General features: G+C 40.6%; 1 protein-coding gene across 12 annotated transcripts in view; it reads right to left on the bottom strand.

Annotated features, from left to right (window-relative positions):
• enox2 (ecto-NOX disulfide-thiol exchanger 2) overlaps positions 1-14,479 on the bottom strand; it is a 152,524-nt gene that overhangs the window by 19,707 nt on the left and 118,338 nt on the right. For all 12 annotated transcript variants that reach the window (XM_067518684.1, XM_067518690.1, XM_067518687.1 and 9 more), the window contains 4 exons: positions 8,557-8,763; positions 6,264-6,497; positions 3,770-3,982; positions 1,249-1,355 (listed from right to left, as the gene is read on the bottom strand). In XM_067518684.1, coding sequence (XP_067374785.1) covers positions 1,249-1,355; positions 3,770-3,982; positions 6,264-6,497; positions 8,557-8,763 — 761 coding nt within the window. The remainder of the gene's footprint in view (positions 1-1,248; positions 1,356-3,769; positions 3,983-6,263; positions 6,498-8,556; positions 8,764-14,479) is intronic.

The raw sequence follows: 14,479 nt of genomic DNA on the forward strand, positions 1-14,479 counted from the left end.
GTCATGCTGTGTTCCCTGGTGTATTAAGTTCAACGATACAAAGGAAGTCTGACTAAGAATGGACAGATCCCAAAGGCCTGGTGAAAACATTCACATAACAGATCTGAATACTTCCTGCTACAGTGTACACATGAAAAAACATGATTCTCCACTGAGTGAAAGGTCTGAGTGAGAGAAGATAATAAAAAAGTGGTCATCACTGACATCACACAAACAGCAATGTTCTCAAGCATTTGCATATAAACAAGTATCATCTAGCTTCCTACTTACTCATCAAGTGTGTGTGCAGAGACCTCCGCACAAGCTATTATAAGTATGACATGTACTAACAAACAGTTGCTGCTGAAGAATAGTTAAGTTTTAGAACAGTCATTTGTCTGTTTTCGTGCCTTTGCTGCATATTTGAACATTGGAGCAACAATCACACTTTGGAACACCTACCTTTTAATGAGAAGTTTTAGTACAAGTTGATTGCTGCTTCTGCTGTGTGAGATTGTTGCGTGCGTGTCTGAATTAGATTCCCAATGACACCATAAACCAGTTGTTTTTCATATTGAGCTTCAAAGAAACTTACCAATCAGTCATGATCATATATGGTCCATTAGACCCAGGACTGCAACACACTCCAGACCCTTCATTACATACAACCAATCACCATGCTAATTAATGCTCCATTTGGCAGAGAGAAAAGTGGTGAGCAAATAGTGGATGACAAAAATGCTGTTAGAATTGAAAATGAATGCGCTATTACGTCTCGAGATTTCCTCCTGTAATTATCCACTACAAAAAACAAGAGATCTACAAATTTTCTGGTGCAGGGGGAGAAAGCTTGAATAGATTTACCTGTGTCCTGGACAACCTTAAAGTTGGAAAACTCACCCAGCAGCTTGTATCCCTTCATGGGGGAGGGCAGTGGTGGCGGGAGGGAGGGGAAGAGCAAGGGACAGAGGTTTGGACCTTTCATTACATGGATCTCAACATTGGCTGGAGTGACCAGGCATCTGTTCTGTATACTGGCCTCTGTAAAGTACTTACTGTAACATATGGGGTCTGCTCTTTTCACCTATCGTCTTTTCACTTTTTTTTTTACTTTGAGTACCACAACGCAGCCCTGATGTGCCATTTGCATCTTTCTTGCTTTTAATAGCAAAATGAAGAATTTTACAATCAGACATGTGTAGAACAAAATAGGATAGAGTCTAATTTTCCATAAATAATGTGTACAAAGTGAAATCAAAGTGTACCAACCTCTGCTTGTTTGCGCCACATGTCCAGATTCTTGCGCTGAGCTTTGGAGAAATGGTCCCATGCCTTTTGTTTGGAAGCAGCTTGGAATACAGACACAATCTGTTCAACTGTGGCGGGATGCAGGGAAGGACCAGAGACCAACCAGAGAGAGAGAGAAAGACAGAGGGCAGGTGGGAAGGAGCAGAGGAGTGAGAAAGTGGAGTCAACTAGGGATGTAAAGAACTGTCTGTCTGTGTGATTATTTGTGTGCGAGCGTGTGACTTACCAACCAATACTAATGCATCATCTTGCGATTGGTCAGTTATTTCTCAAATGAAAAAAGTAAATAAACCATAGATTCTTCCTGTAGCACTGTAGCTCTGTCACTACTGACTTGATCTCTATTTGCTTTTCTGGTGGCTCTACAGTAGCAATGAGAATGTTCCTCTGTTCACCACTATGGCTTAGATTGAAGCATTTCAAAAAAATACTGAAACAGTATGTTGCGCCTGCTGTACCTTTTACAGGCTGTCAGAGTTAGCTGAGCAATGAGCAGCTGGAAAAAAAGAATCTACTTTAATTCTGCTCATTCTGATCACTGCGTAGCTCCTCAAATAAACCAGGACAGCTGAAGGATACCTTGTAGCAGTTGCACACTGTTTATTTTCCCTTTGCAACATTTCTCTAGAAATGAACAGCTTTTAAGCATGAAGCCTTTCTCCATATCTTTAACTCTGTGTCTTGGCCTCCAATGTGAAAAATTAGCCATTTCCCTCTCAGCCATCTATTTGTTGTCATGTGTGTGGTCATGGAGCACTGAATGGGTGATCTGTGCATCCCAGAGTTCCTAACAGGAAGGTAGTCAATAAGACCTCCACCTGAGAGTGTATTTGTGTGTGTTTTCAGAGTGGTAAGAGAGAGAACAGTACAGGGATCAATAGCATCTTCCCAGCACCCTGTAATTTGATGGAGCAGATCAATGGTGAAGGCAGAGAAGAGAGGAATGGGTATAAACACACTTTCAGGGCTGTGAACTTATATGCAAGTATCTGTGTTAAAACATGTCCATAAAGATATAGTACACTGCTTCTGAAAAGAGTAGATGCATTTTCCAGTGTTTTGATCATTACAAGTTTAACTTGCTGCACCGTCACTGTAATGACATAGCAGCAGAAGATTTATAAGACAATACCTCAAGACATGGGCACACGAAATGAAAACTATTTAAATGGCTAGACACTATCAAGTGAGGGTGCAAGTTTTCTGTGCCTTGGGTAACTTGCCATTTAACACACTATAAGGTGACATATTTCATCAGAGACAGACCTATGTGGTTGGCAGCTAGAGGAGCAGAGAGAGGCTAAATGTATTTGGTGTGGAGTTCCCAGGTGAAACTTAAAAGCTCCCTACAGGAAGCTAATCTCATCATTAATATGAATAACAATGCACCAAGAGGAAGGCAAAGTCATGAGAAGGAATGCGTTTGTATGGGTTGAAATGAGGGAGGACGGCTAATACAGAGACAGTAACTCTGCATCACTATCTCTCTCTCTTTCTCTGTGGCTTGTATGGACAAAAACATAAAACACGTTCTTCTACATATATTAAAAAAATGAAATGTTAACATTATATTTAACATGCATGTGGTGAGATTCGTGTAGACTAAGTGCTGCAGGCCATGGTGTAAACAACCAGCTGCATAGTGAAAGCCAAAAGGTGGATGATGTAGCAGCAGTAAACTTTGCCTTCGGCCTTTGATCAATCTTTTAGAGCCAAGCATGCATTTACTATACATGTTTGGCCTCCACTGTATACATGCAAGGACTTTTTCAGGCTACTTACTACTTTCATCTGAAGGCAACCTGAATAATATGACCCCTCAAGACTTCTCTTCATTCATCAGTACTACCTGCATTTGCAATCCCTTATGTATCTTGAAAGCAATGAAAAAAGGAGCAGGACATAGAATCCTTAATGATATCAAGCACAGAATTCTTAAACAAAGAAATTTAACTTACCTTCAAGCCGTCCTCCCAACAACAAATTAACACACAACACACAAGATGGCTTCTATGAGGCTATTAAACTTAACAACCTTCATGTCCACAATGTGCATTGCTTGTGCATTTACAATGCTGTGCACACATGCTCTGTGAGAGTTAATGAGCCTGTGAACAATATAATACTTACTTTTTGGTGAACTTCAGTACTCCAGGCACAACAGTCTTGACTTAGTTTTTGTCTTGGGAAAAGTTGTATAATGCACTGTAACCTACATTATGTTAATGTGTTGTGTTTGGTCCAAAAATGAGGGAAATGTAGCCAAGAAAGAACTGGACACATTCTTATTTTTCTCCTGCATATATACTCCACAACCAGGAGCATGCTAAATTAGGTACACTTCCAGTCTGCTGATCCTAAACTTAACTTTGGTCTAATTAAAATATTTTATTACAGTCTATACTGAATTATAAATCCAAGTCTGTAGTGTGCGTGTGTGTGTGTGTGTTCGTGTGTGTGTCTGTGATTGAGGATGTCTCACATTGGGCCAGGATGCCGGCCAGAGCAGTCTTAAACTTTTCTTTGGCCTCTTCCATTGCTTTTTCATGCTGACTTTTCTCGCTCATCAGCCGGCGGATGTGGCTGTTTGAGGACTGGATCATGGAGTAGAAGTTGTTGGCATTCCTGCGATTGACTTCCCCTCGTTCCAGCCAGGTCAAGAGCACACGCACAGCTTCAGGAAACTTGCCGTCCTCTGGACAAGAGGTGAGTGGAGGGAAAAAGTAAGAGTCAGGCTCTATAAAAATAAATATTTTCCGTATAGTCCCGAGACACATGGGATGGCGAAAGCAACAGCTGGTGAGCTGAGAAGGATAGCAAGACACTGTTAAAGTGAACGCTTCAGACAGAATCTATAAGGCTTAAATGATACCCTAGTTTTCCTGTGATAACCGGAAACATAATGTAAACATCAAGTAACTTAATAACTCTATTAAGCAGGTAACACCAAAAAAAAATCATAGAGTTACGACAGATGAGATGTGGGGCAAAACGTTAGAATAAGGCAAAAACAAATCATCACAGCTATTGCTCATAATGTGCTTATAAGACTCAGAAGAGATAAAAATTACTACTCTGGGTGATGATAGTTATTTCTTTTTGCCACTGAGTGAATAGAAACGATTATATTTGTAAAAGGACAATGGTGGGAGTCTTCCTCTGGAACCAGGATTTTGAGATACTTTTTTTCCTTGCAGCCATAAAAATCTTCTGAATGGATGTATCACTCTTACTGAGACCTTTGAGAATATTCCAAGAACAAAAAAGTGAAAGAGAAATCACATTTTAGGTTCCGAAGTAAACTAAACCACCCACTTTTTTCCAGAAATGCTGGTCCTACTGCATGAATGAACCAAGCTACATGGCAACGGTCCACTGAAAATAATCCACACTCCCTCCAGCAAAGGTATTAAATCCCACTTAACTTCAAATTCTGCTTGGGGGCAATACAGAAACAAATGAAGTTCTTCCAGCAGAATTCTCTACAAAGTGAAGAGTTGGTGGATAAAGCCAGGGTTTCTCATTTGAAGCTATCCTACTAAGACATTTCTATATACTTTTTGGTATGGAAAATAGACAAAGTCAGAGTTAATATGAACAAGGTGACACTGAAAAGATGAAAAATAAACTGAGGACAATGACACGGGAACAAAGAGACCGCTGCGATGTTGCTTGGAAAGGAAAGGGGAACCCAAAAAAAGGAAGTGAACTAGTAATATGACACACTGTCATATTTGGTAACAAAAAAACAACATTATGGACCACAATTACACCTTTGGGACACAGGAAAAGAAGTAAACAGAGGAGATGAAACCCATTTAGAGTCGGTCTGGGTAAGAAGTTCCTCTGTGAGCTTCTTGTTATCAAAAGAAGAAATTGGGTTTGGAGCACAGAGACATAACTGACTGAAAATTGCCAAACTCCTTTTTACCTCTGGGTGGAAGATTCAGGAAAAAGGTAAACCTTAATCCTCAAAATAGCCGGGATATGTGTTGACTGAAACAACAACATGTAAGAGCTCCTTACACCGGGGCAAGGGAGGGGGGAGAAATGAAAAAGACACACACAGATGGCAGCGAGACAGAAAGTCACAGCCATTTTGTTATCGCGCAACTGTGACTGAGACCTGGAAGTGTCATTGCTCATTAGTGAAACGAGTTTATTCAGCCAGAAACTCGGCAGAAAGCTGAGAAGAGGGTGAAAGAAGAGCGACAGAGAGAAAATGGAAAGGGTGAGCAGAGAGGAACATAGTGCAGAGAAGAGAGTAGAGGAGAAAGGACAAGATAACAGAGAAGAGCGTGTGCTGAGGGGAGAGTAAACAGATACACCATGTTTAACGGCCTTTGTATTATGTCATTTGAAAACAAATTCCCCAGAGTTTGTTAGAACATCAGAGAATTGCTCTGGCAGTTTTACAAGCTGCACTTAAGGACAATTACTACAATTTCTTGAATTGGTGGCAGTGGTTCAATTAGTAGAGTGGCTGCCGATTGACTGTAGGGTCGGTGGCTCGCACCCCGACTCCCCCTGGCCACAGGTCAAAGCGTCCCTGGGGAACATCACTGAACTGCCCAACCCCAGCTGTCCAGGTTGTGCAAGCCACTGCACAAATGAGTGTCGGTTTCAAGCCACTCACAAAAGTGGGAATGGTGGCATCGGAGTCCACGCTGCAAATCAATGTGTGGACCACATGATCTGCTGTGACACGTGATTGTGACCTTATGGGGGGGGGGCCTGCAGGCATACAAACCTGCATAGGCAACTGATCATCTCTCTTAGTCCCGTACCAAAGGAAATCTATTTTCACTGTGTTTATTCATTAATCATTTTGCAATTACAACTGGTGGAGGTGCCCAGGTCCACCGAATCTAATGTCTTTACTATGTGTCGGGATTTTGTATTCTTTACTAACCTCTGTCTTTGTTTGTGTCATAACTTTTATTGTACATAATATAAAATACTGGTTATGTTTTAACCTTTGATTTTGTCTCCCAGCTGGCTGCACTCGTGCTCTGAGTAGTGAACAATTGGAGGAGGGGACGGCGGCCGGAGGCGATCCTCCTCCATCTTGCGTCGGTGCCTCTCCTCTCTAGCCAACATGCGTTGGCGACATTCCCATTCATACAGGTCGTCTCTGGCCTGTGCAAAGTCCACGTGAAGACGACCAGTGTCTTTTTTGTCTGTGCTGGAACCCAAACGGATTCGATACCCTGTGGAGACAAAATGTGTAAAATGATTAAAATTCAAAAACAAAGAGAAGATGGAAGAATAAAAGGAAAAAAAAAAGAAAATGACTAAATATAACAAGGAGAAGCAGATGGCACAGCAAGGAACTTACCAATTAAGTTTGTTAATCTGTGTGCGCAGACAGTTTGATGTAATTTTCACAGTGAGCTGCAAGTACTGATGGTGTTTAAAGGCTCTTAATTCTTAAAGATAACACAAGATATGACTCTGACGATGTTAGAGCTGTTTGTCTATTAGTATTATTTTCTCTAGTGCTATCAACTTCACATTATGGTCTGTTTTAGGTGGACATCATGTACATACAGTGATGTTCCGCTCGTGACTGTAGATTCGCTTTTACATTTTATCGAGCACTATCATTAAGTCAAAATTTAAGTTGGTCCCAAACTATGATTTATAAGCCAACATGTGCAAAACTGCTAGCCCCAGTTGTAACTTTTATTTAGCTGAAATTAGCAAATATTACCATGGTAAAACACTCAACGGAAATGATTGCATCCAGGTTAGTTTTTATCTAAAGGCACCAGCATACTACAGTCTTACAAAGCAGCTTGTGGCATGTTATAAAGTCTTACATCTTTTAGACCGCTCACAAAAAAATGAAGAAATAAAACAAACAAACAAAAAAAAAACAACGTAAGTTTAATTAGGGGCACTGTGTCTCTTTATAATTCAAATAAAGAAAACATGCCTTGAGATGTGAATTTGACAACACAGAAAATCAACAAAGAAAAAAAAGGACGACGAGATCAAAGTGTTATACAAATGGGCTTATATATATTATTTTTAATATTGTTACTGTTTGAGAAGATGTGTTTTAGCTCCAGGGTTGTGTAGCATGAGAAGGGCCGTATCCTTTTGGCAATACACAAGAGAGCGAGAGGGCAATTACTTCTCTAGTGGCACTGAAAGACCACAATATCCCTCATTACCCCCTCTTCCCTTCACTACTTCCCCCTCTCCCATCCTCTCTCTCTCCTCCTTACTCAATTTGCACTAATGGCCGGTTGTGGACTGAAGTGAAATCAAGCCCATTTTGTGATTTAATTGGCTGAAATGATCAGAGTGTTTTCGGTGTGTGTTTGGGTAGACGTGTCAGTGCGGGCTCTTGCCGGACGCAGTAATGATGCCCAGCACGATTCACTGTGAGGCTCAATACACTCTCATCATAGAAGAAAGGAGTGGTGGTGGATGCTTGTGCAAACAGGAAAAAAAATGAGTGTGTCTTTGGGGGTTTCTGCTTTGGTTTGCTCACTCTGCTTCAGGCTCCCAATCTACCAAAACTTCAATATTTCATATGAGGGGATCTCAGTGTGCTGGGGCTGCTAGAGTGTGCGTCATTGCCTGGTGTTTGCACAGGGTGTGCATGTGTGTGTGGGTGGGGTTTTATTTATGGGAAAACTACACAGCTCTGTCATCTGGCTAATAAATGGACCTCAGCTCCACATCTCACTGTAAGAATAGAGGCAGACAAACTCTCTCTCTCTCTCACACACACACACACACACACACACACACACACACACACACACACACTCTACTGATTACGATGTTCCAAGTTAATTTTTGAGTAAACATTTGTGGCCAGTACTTGACAAAAGATCTTGGGCTCTACCTGCTGTAAAAAGATAAAATCAGATATGACAAGGTTGAAAAAAACTATAAGGATGCTATTGGTTTGTGGTATGATTTCCAGTTTAAATTACTTCAAATGTTTATAGGTGAAATCTTTATTATTATTTTTTCTTTGTGTTTGGCAGGCCAGACATCTCTAAATAATACATTACCCATGAGTCTAGGCTGCTGTTGCTATGGGGGGAGGCATAAATGAGAAATACAGAGGAATTTATCATTGTGATTGTGAGCAAAACAGAGAGCTATTGATGCTGAATTAATGCCTGTTCATTCTGAAATACTCTCTTGATAGTCTAATCTTTACTTTATTCTTGCACCTTGTAACACAAATCGATTATACCAATAATCACTCGCAACTATGTCAATTTGAGTGTTTTAGCAGCTGACCTGACAGGAAGAGAGCCTTGTCCACAGTGAACTCTTCAGCAAATCTGATATGGCAGAAGTTTTTCTTGCTTTTGCGTATAGCTGTGATATCACCACATTGTCCAAAGACCTCCATTATGATCTGCTCAGTGGCATTCTCTGGAAGACCTCCGACAAACACCGTCTTACATCCTGGAGGGCGGTCTCTTGTCGCTGGAGGGGGAAGGTCTGTATAAAGGTAGAGGAGAGAAATGCAATTATGTGTCAACCACCACTAGGTGGAAATTTTAGGACAGGCCCGAATGATGAAACTGTGTGCAGTTATGTAGAGATAATGCAGCCGAAATAAACAGAATTTCATAAACGACCCAGCTGTCCCACAACACTGTAACTCAATTCTGGGCATGAATTATGTTCTTTGAGAAGCTGCAGACAATATACCCAGTGGCAAGAACATACTGTTTTGATTAAGCCATTGCTGGAAATCATTTTGGCAGGCCTGAGGAGTAGGTCTGATTCTTGTCATTTGTTTTTATACAATAAGAAAAATGTATGACTGTATTATAGTCGATAAAGCAAATCTGAAAAGCAATGTTATGCATTGTGAGGAAACAGAAAGAAGCAGCTGCAAATTTGTAGCTCTAATCTAAAAATATATTTAATATTTTATCAATTCTTACTTTGGAACATTTGAATATCACTGATCCCATCAGAGTCAACAAAAGTGTTAATATTATGTAGTTGGTTTTGTACCACGTGTATCAATACGGCTATTAAATACGCACATAAGTCAAACACATAAAAGATAATGTAATGGAATTGAAAACCTTTAATATAGGTCAACTATTATTATGTACAGAAAAAATCTATCAAATAAAAAATCTGATGAGAGAAAAGTGGGATTCTGGTAACTCCGGGAGACTCCATTGACAAAGGCTGCAATCCCCTGATACCAAAAGCAAATACATAATAAAACATGCCAAAATGGCCCTGAGGTCAAGAAAAGGGTAGGTTACACCAAAATTTACATTAGAAATCTGTACAGAATATGATAAAAGATTTTGAAACCCAGATAAAGTACTGGGGCTTCAAAGATCAACAGCTTTTGAGTTTTTACGCCGGACAACCCTCCCATTTTAACCGGGACCGGCTCCAGGGTGGCCCTTGGTGGCTGGGTGGGGATGCACCAGGTTGAGTGGGATTCGAACCTATATCCTCCTGCATCCCAACCCAACGCTTTACCACTAAGGTACCAGGCTTCACGATAAAATAATGGGGCTCGATGCTGCAAAATATTTAAAACATGAAAAAAACAAAAACAACAACAACAACAACAACAACAACAACAAAAAACTCACACAGCTTAATGGTGACTTAAAGCAATATGCTCAGATCGTTTTTTTGTTTCATCAATGTTAATATCAAATTGTTTCATGCATGAAAATGAAATCCTTTTGGCTACAAAGTGATTGCAAATCCTCTCATGTGGAAGGTCCCCTGCATTGCAAAAATCACTTATGCAACACAGATGAGTGTTGACTGACTTAATCTCCAACACATCAGGCCTCTCATCCATGATGAATGTGATTAGTGGGGTCTATGAAGGGTGAACCAGCTAATCAGTGGAACACTGAGGATTCTGCATTTCTGGATGTGTGCTAGAAATGCCTTGCAATCAATGCTCCTGATATTGACACACTGAAAAGAATCGGGGTTGAACTTGGCTGGATATCTCAGGTGTATCATTAAGGCCTGGTTCCGTGGAGTAATTGTATCTTGGGGTATTATTGACGTGTGATTAAAAGGATTTCAAGACAAAGTCTTGGTTGGCTGCAGCATTATAGCTTTACGACCAGATTCCACAGTCATATGGTGATAACCTTCTGCAACTAAAATAACTTGCACTATATGTATTTTTTAATAATTTTACTTTCTAACCAGGCTTTAAAATTGCTGCTTGAACTTCTCTCCAATGCTCACCTGTGGCATAGGAGTTAGGTAGTGAATGAAAGAGCTCAATACAAATGATTTTAATGAGGTTTCTCAGCAAGATGCCAAATTCTCCTTTCACAAGCTTAAAAAAAAAGAAGCTCAGCAGTTGTAGCTGATATGTAGCTGGGAATGGATCTGAGTTTAGAAGGGATGCATAGTGCTCCTGGCCACCCCTTTGGCAGAACTGATAATAGAGTAATAAATAAAGAAATGCACTGGAATATGTAATCCAAAAAAGGGAAGTTGCATGGATGTCAAGCAACGAAACAGCAATCCAGCGCCAATTCGTCTGTCTGAAAAAAATCATTAGCTCATAATCTCACTTCTGTCAGAACCATTTGTACTCTCATACAGAACTCTGAGGAGTTGGAAGAAAACTTCTGTCCCAAGTCCAAGCCAGCTTTGTTACTTTCCTTAAACTTTCTCTGCAACAGCCACACCCACACCCAGGTTTCTACCCAAGTTATTTTCCGTGACCTCCAAAGTTGGCAAATTAAACTACAGTAGTTGAAATGAGTTGAAAAGCACAGAAAAAATGTAAAGGGGATGAGGTAAAAACTTGCGATAGCAAGAAAAAGCTTTGTTGACAGATACAACAGAGACTCGAATTGATTGACCTTTTTGGTCCACGAGTGGCTGATGGTGATGATGGGGAGAGAAGAGAGGACAGAGGAAGGTCACAGTGCAGCAGTGACCTAATGTGCCATGCTGTAACTAAAATAAATACTTGATTCATTTTGCTACAAAAAGCTTTGGGCAGTTTGCTCCTCGGCTACTGAACCCCACGGGTTAAAACATGAGGCTATGCACTGTGCACAGATTAAACCAAAAAAACATTATATGATACAACAGATGAAAACATTTGTGAACAGTGCAAGTGATTGGATTTGTATGCAGATGATGTAAGCAAGTGAACCTGAGTCAGGCCGAGAGGGAGCGGGTGGAGGGAGCTGCATTTGAAGATTACTAAAACATGTGGGTACCAGAGTTTAAAAAGTAATTTTTTCCCCAAATTCTAATTTGATGTGTGTGTCCCTTTGAGTGATTGTGAGATGAGAACTTAAAGGCCCAGGATTTTAAAATGCAGACGGAGAAACCGAGGACACAGAGGAGGAGAGGGTGGATACAAGGTGCAACATAGGACAGCAGAGAGAGAAGAGAATTTGTTCTGTGAGAAAAAGAATATCAAACGTTTGATGTTCAAATGTTCTAACAGTAGGCCAACTTAAGAACAATTAATATAATGCATTGCAAAAATAGAGAAAAGTCATTTCTAAATGTTGTATTCTTTGTACGTTTACCTATTGCATGTTGAGAAATGACTTCAATCATTGTATTGACATATTAGAAGTCATTATTATTATTATTATTATTATGTTACTGTGGATACATATGGGGCCTGCTGTTTCTCAGATCAGCCCGGTCCCACAGGCCTGCTGTCTGTGTGCCCACCCACTAGTCTGCTACACTAACATAGGTCATCACTATCCATCACCTTGACTGGCTAAATGCTTTTTTTATGGTCTGGGTGCTAGCTGCAGGGAGGACTCAGAGGAAGACTCTTACTGTAGTGTTAGATAAAGTACAGTTACACACACTTAAATAAACATGTTCACTGCCACATATCACACACAAACAAATACTAATCCTTAACAGACTCCTATGTCTGTACACTAACACAATTGTCGATGTTTGGAGGGATTCATTTAACTGTTAGTTGACAAAGAATGTCTTCATTTAAAGGCAGCTCTAAGTACATCCACGTGCGAGCAATCAGACAATAGAAAAGACACAAAAACGTCCACTAATTGAGCTTTCTTGTTTATTTAGACTTAATGGAGTATGTACAGTATATGTGTGCTTATGTAACACTGGCAAACAGACATTTCTCAAACCTCAAGAGAATGTTTCACTTGCTTTCATGGTAATTACGAAATATCTATCAGTCTGCCTGAAGATGTTTTTAAAGAAATAGAGAATGACCGCACAGTCTGATGTCCACTTTGTCCACTATTAAAGAGTCTAAATCTTGAGCATCAAGACATTGCAAACCACTTTGAGAATGAAGAGGAGGGTACTGCAGCAGTGTAGCACTAGATGGGTGAGTGGGAAGAAGTGGCAGAGAAGAAGGTAAAAGAGAAGTCACGGCTGAATGGAAAGGGTTTGACCGGAGAAAAGGGAGAATGCTGCAACAAGAAAAGAGCTTGATAAGGATGCACCCTGATGGCAAGGTTACGCACATGGAGGAGAATAAAGAGAGAGCACGAGAGCTGGGGGAGGGCTGCAGGGTTGTTGCTGCTGAGCTAAAGGTCAGAGAGAGGGGATGCTACATGTGGTGTCAGGTTGACTACATGCAGCTAGAGGGTAATGACTATTTGTGATAGACACCATATGCAACCTTGTTCCCTAGACGCCAACTCTTTCCCTGTGATATCTACTAAAAGAGGGAATGCAGCAAGCACCAATGGCTGTTTCTCTGTATTCCTTACATACTGTTCAGAATAAACTATCTCCAAACCATCTGCTTCCTTAGCTGATTATTTGGCAACTGTTCTGATAATTGAGTCACATTTTCAATCACAACTCCCAAAATGATGAAAAGTGGGCTCTATGCACTGGACGTTACAGCATTTGGGTCCCATTTGGAGATGCCTTTTGGTTGAATATGCTCAGAACAGTTCCACAGGGGAGGTGATCCTTGATTCGGAGCGCTGAGTAGTAGAGAGATTTACCTGTAAATCAAGAGCTTTGCCTAAAGTCTCACCTCCCTTTTGTCCACAACAGCCCAACACAATGCATGCATCACTGCCACGCCGTACAAGTTTACCTGTCTGAAGCGCACGCTCCACTTTAACAGAGGACTCCTCTGATTTTGCATTCCTCTTCAGAGTTGTGACTGAAATTATTTGATCAAAATTGCTGCAGCAACAATTCTGAACTCCAGAGTAGTGTAAGGGATTACAGTTTGAAGTTCCTAATCACACAGCAGTTCATTACTTTAGACATTAGGCCTTCGGCTTTCCTGCTTTGGGACTCAAAACTTGACATGAGACTTGCTTGAATCAAGCCTTGACAGTTCCCTCAGATGTCGGCCTATTGACAATACTTGGCTTAGAGCTTAACTGCTTCTTGTGACAGGCAAGAGAGATCTTAAGCAGAGATGGGGATAAAAGAGTGACTTAAGAGTAACTAGGACAGAGAGAAAGGCAGAAAAGTAAAAGCTGAGTAAGACAATGAAAAAACTCTCCAATCAAATGAGTCTGTGAAACTCACATTGAGCTACACATTATACATTTTGTAAATAATGACTGCATACCAGCCTACATGAAAAAGCTATAATTGTGTATCCGAGTGAATGTGGCAGGCTCCAAAGGTCCTGGGTAAATTCCCAACAAGCAGATTCCTCATTCAGCCTCAGGGTTTTTAGGGCACGGAGCACCTAGCTCATTTCTCCATCTATGCTTCTAATAAGTAGCTTGAAAGATGTTCCTTGGTAAAGTTAAACTTTTAATCAGCTTTTCCCTCTACACCATAGTGGGACAGTGACAGCTTTTAAAGAGCCCTAATGCACCATCACAGATATACAAGCATATCTTAAAAAGCATTATGGGTTTGTTAATATGGTGAGGTGCATTGTTCAAATTCACCTTGAAGATAACATGTGGGACTTTTCAGAAAAAAAGTCCCCAGGCAGAAACTTTTCCATAGCAGGAAGTCAAAAAAGCCAAGGTGGGATGGATCAGACCCCCCACCACTTCATTTTCTATCTGCGGATGATTGGAAGGTAGAGGTGAGATTAATTTAAACAAAAGCTTGTACAATACACCTCTAGCCAGATTTTATAAAGTGACTAAGCCTTACTACAGTTCGTAGTTCTCAATAATCCAGGTTTGGTTATCCAAAGGATGAATCATGTCAACTGGACTTCTTCTTCTTGGCTGGAAACGTTTTA

Source organism: Channa argus, chromosome 10 (genome assembly GCF_033026475.1).
Source record: "Channa argus isolate prfri chromosome 10, Channa argus male v1.0, whole genome shotgun sequence".
Classification (NCBI taxonomy): domain Eukaryota; kingdom Metazoa; phylum Chordata; class Actinopteri; order Anabantiformes; family Channidae; genus Channa; species Channa argus.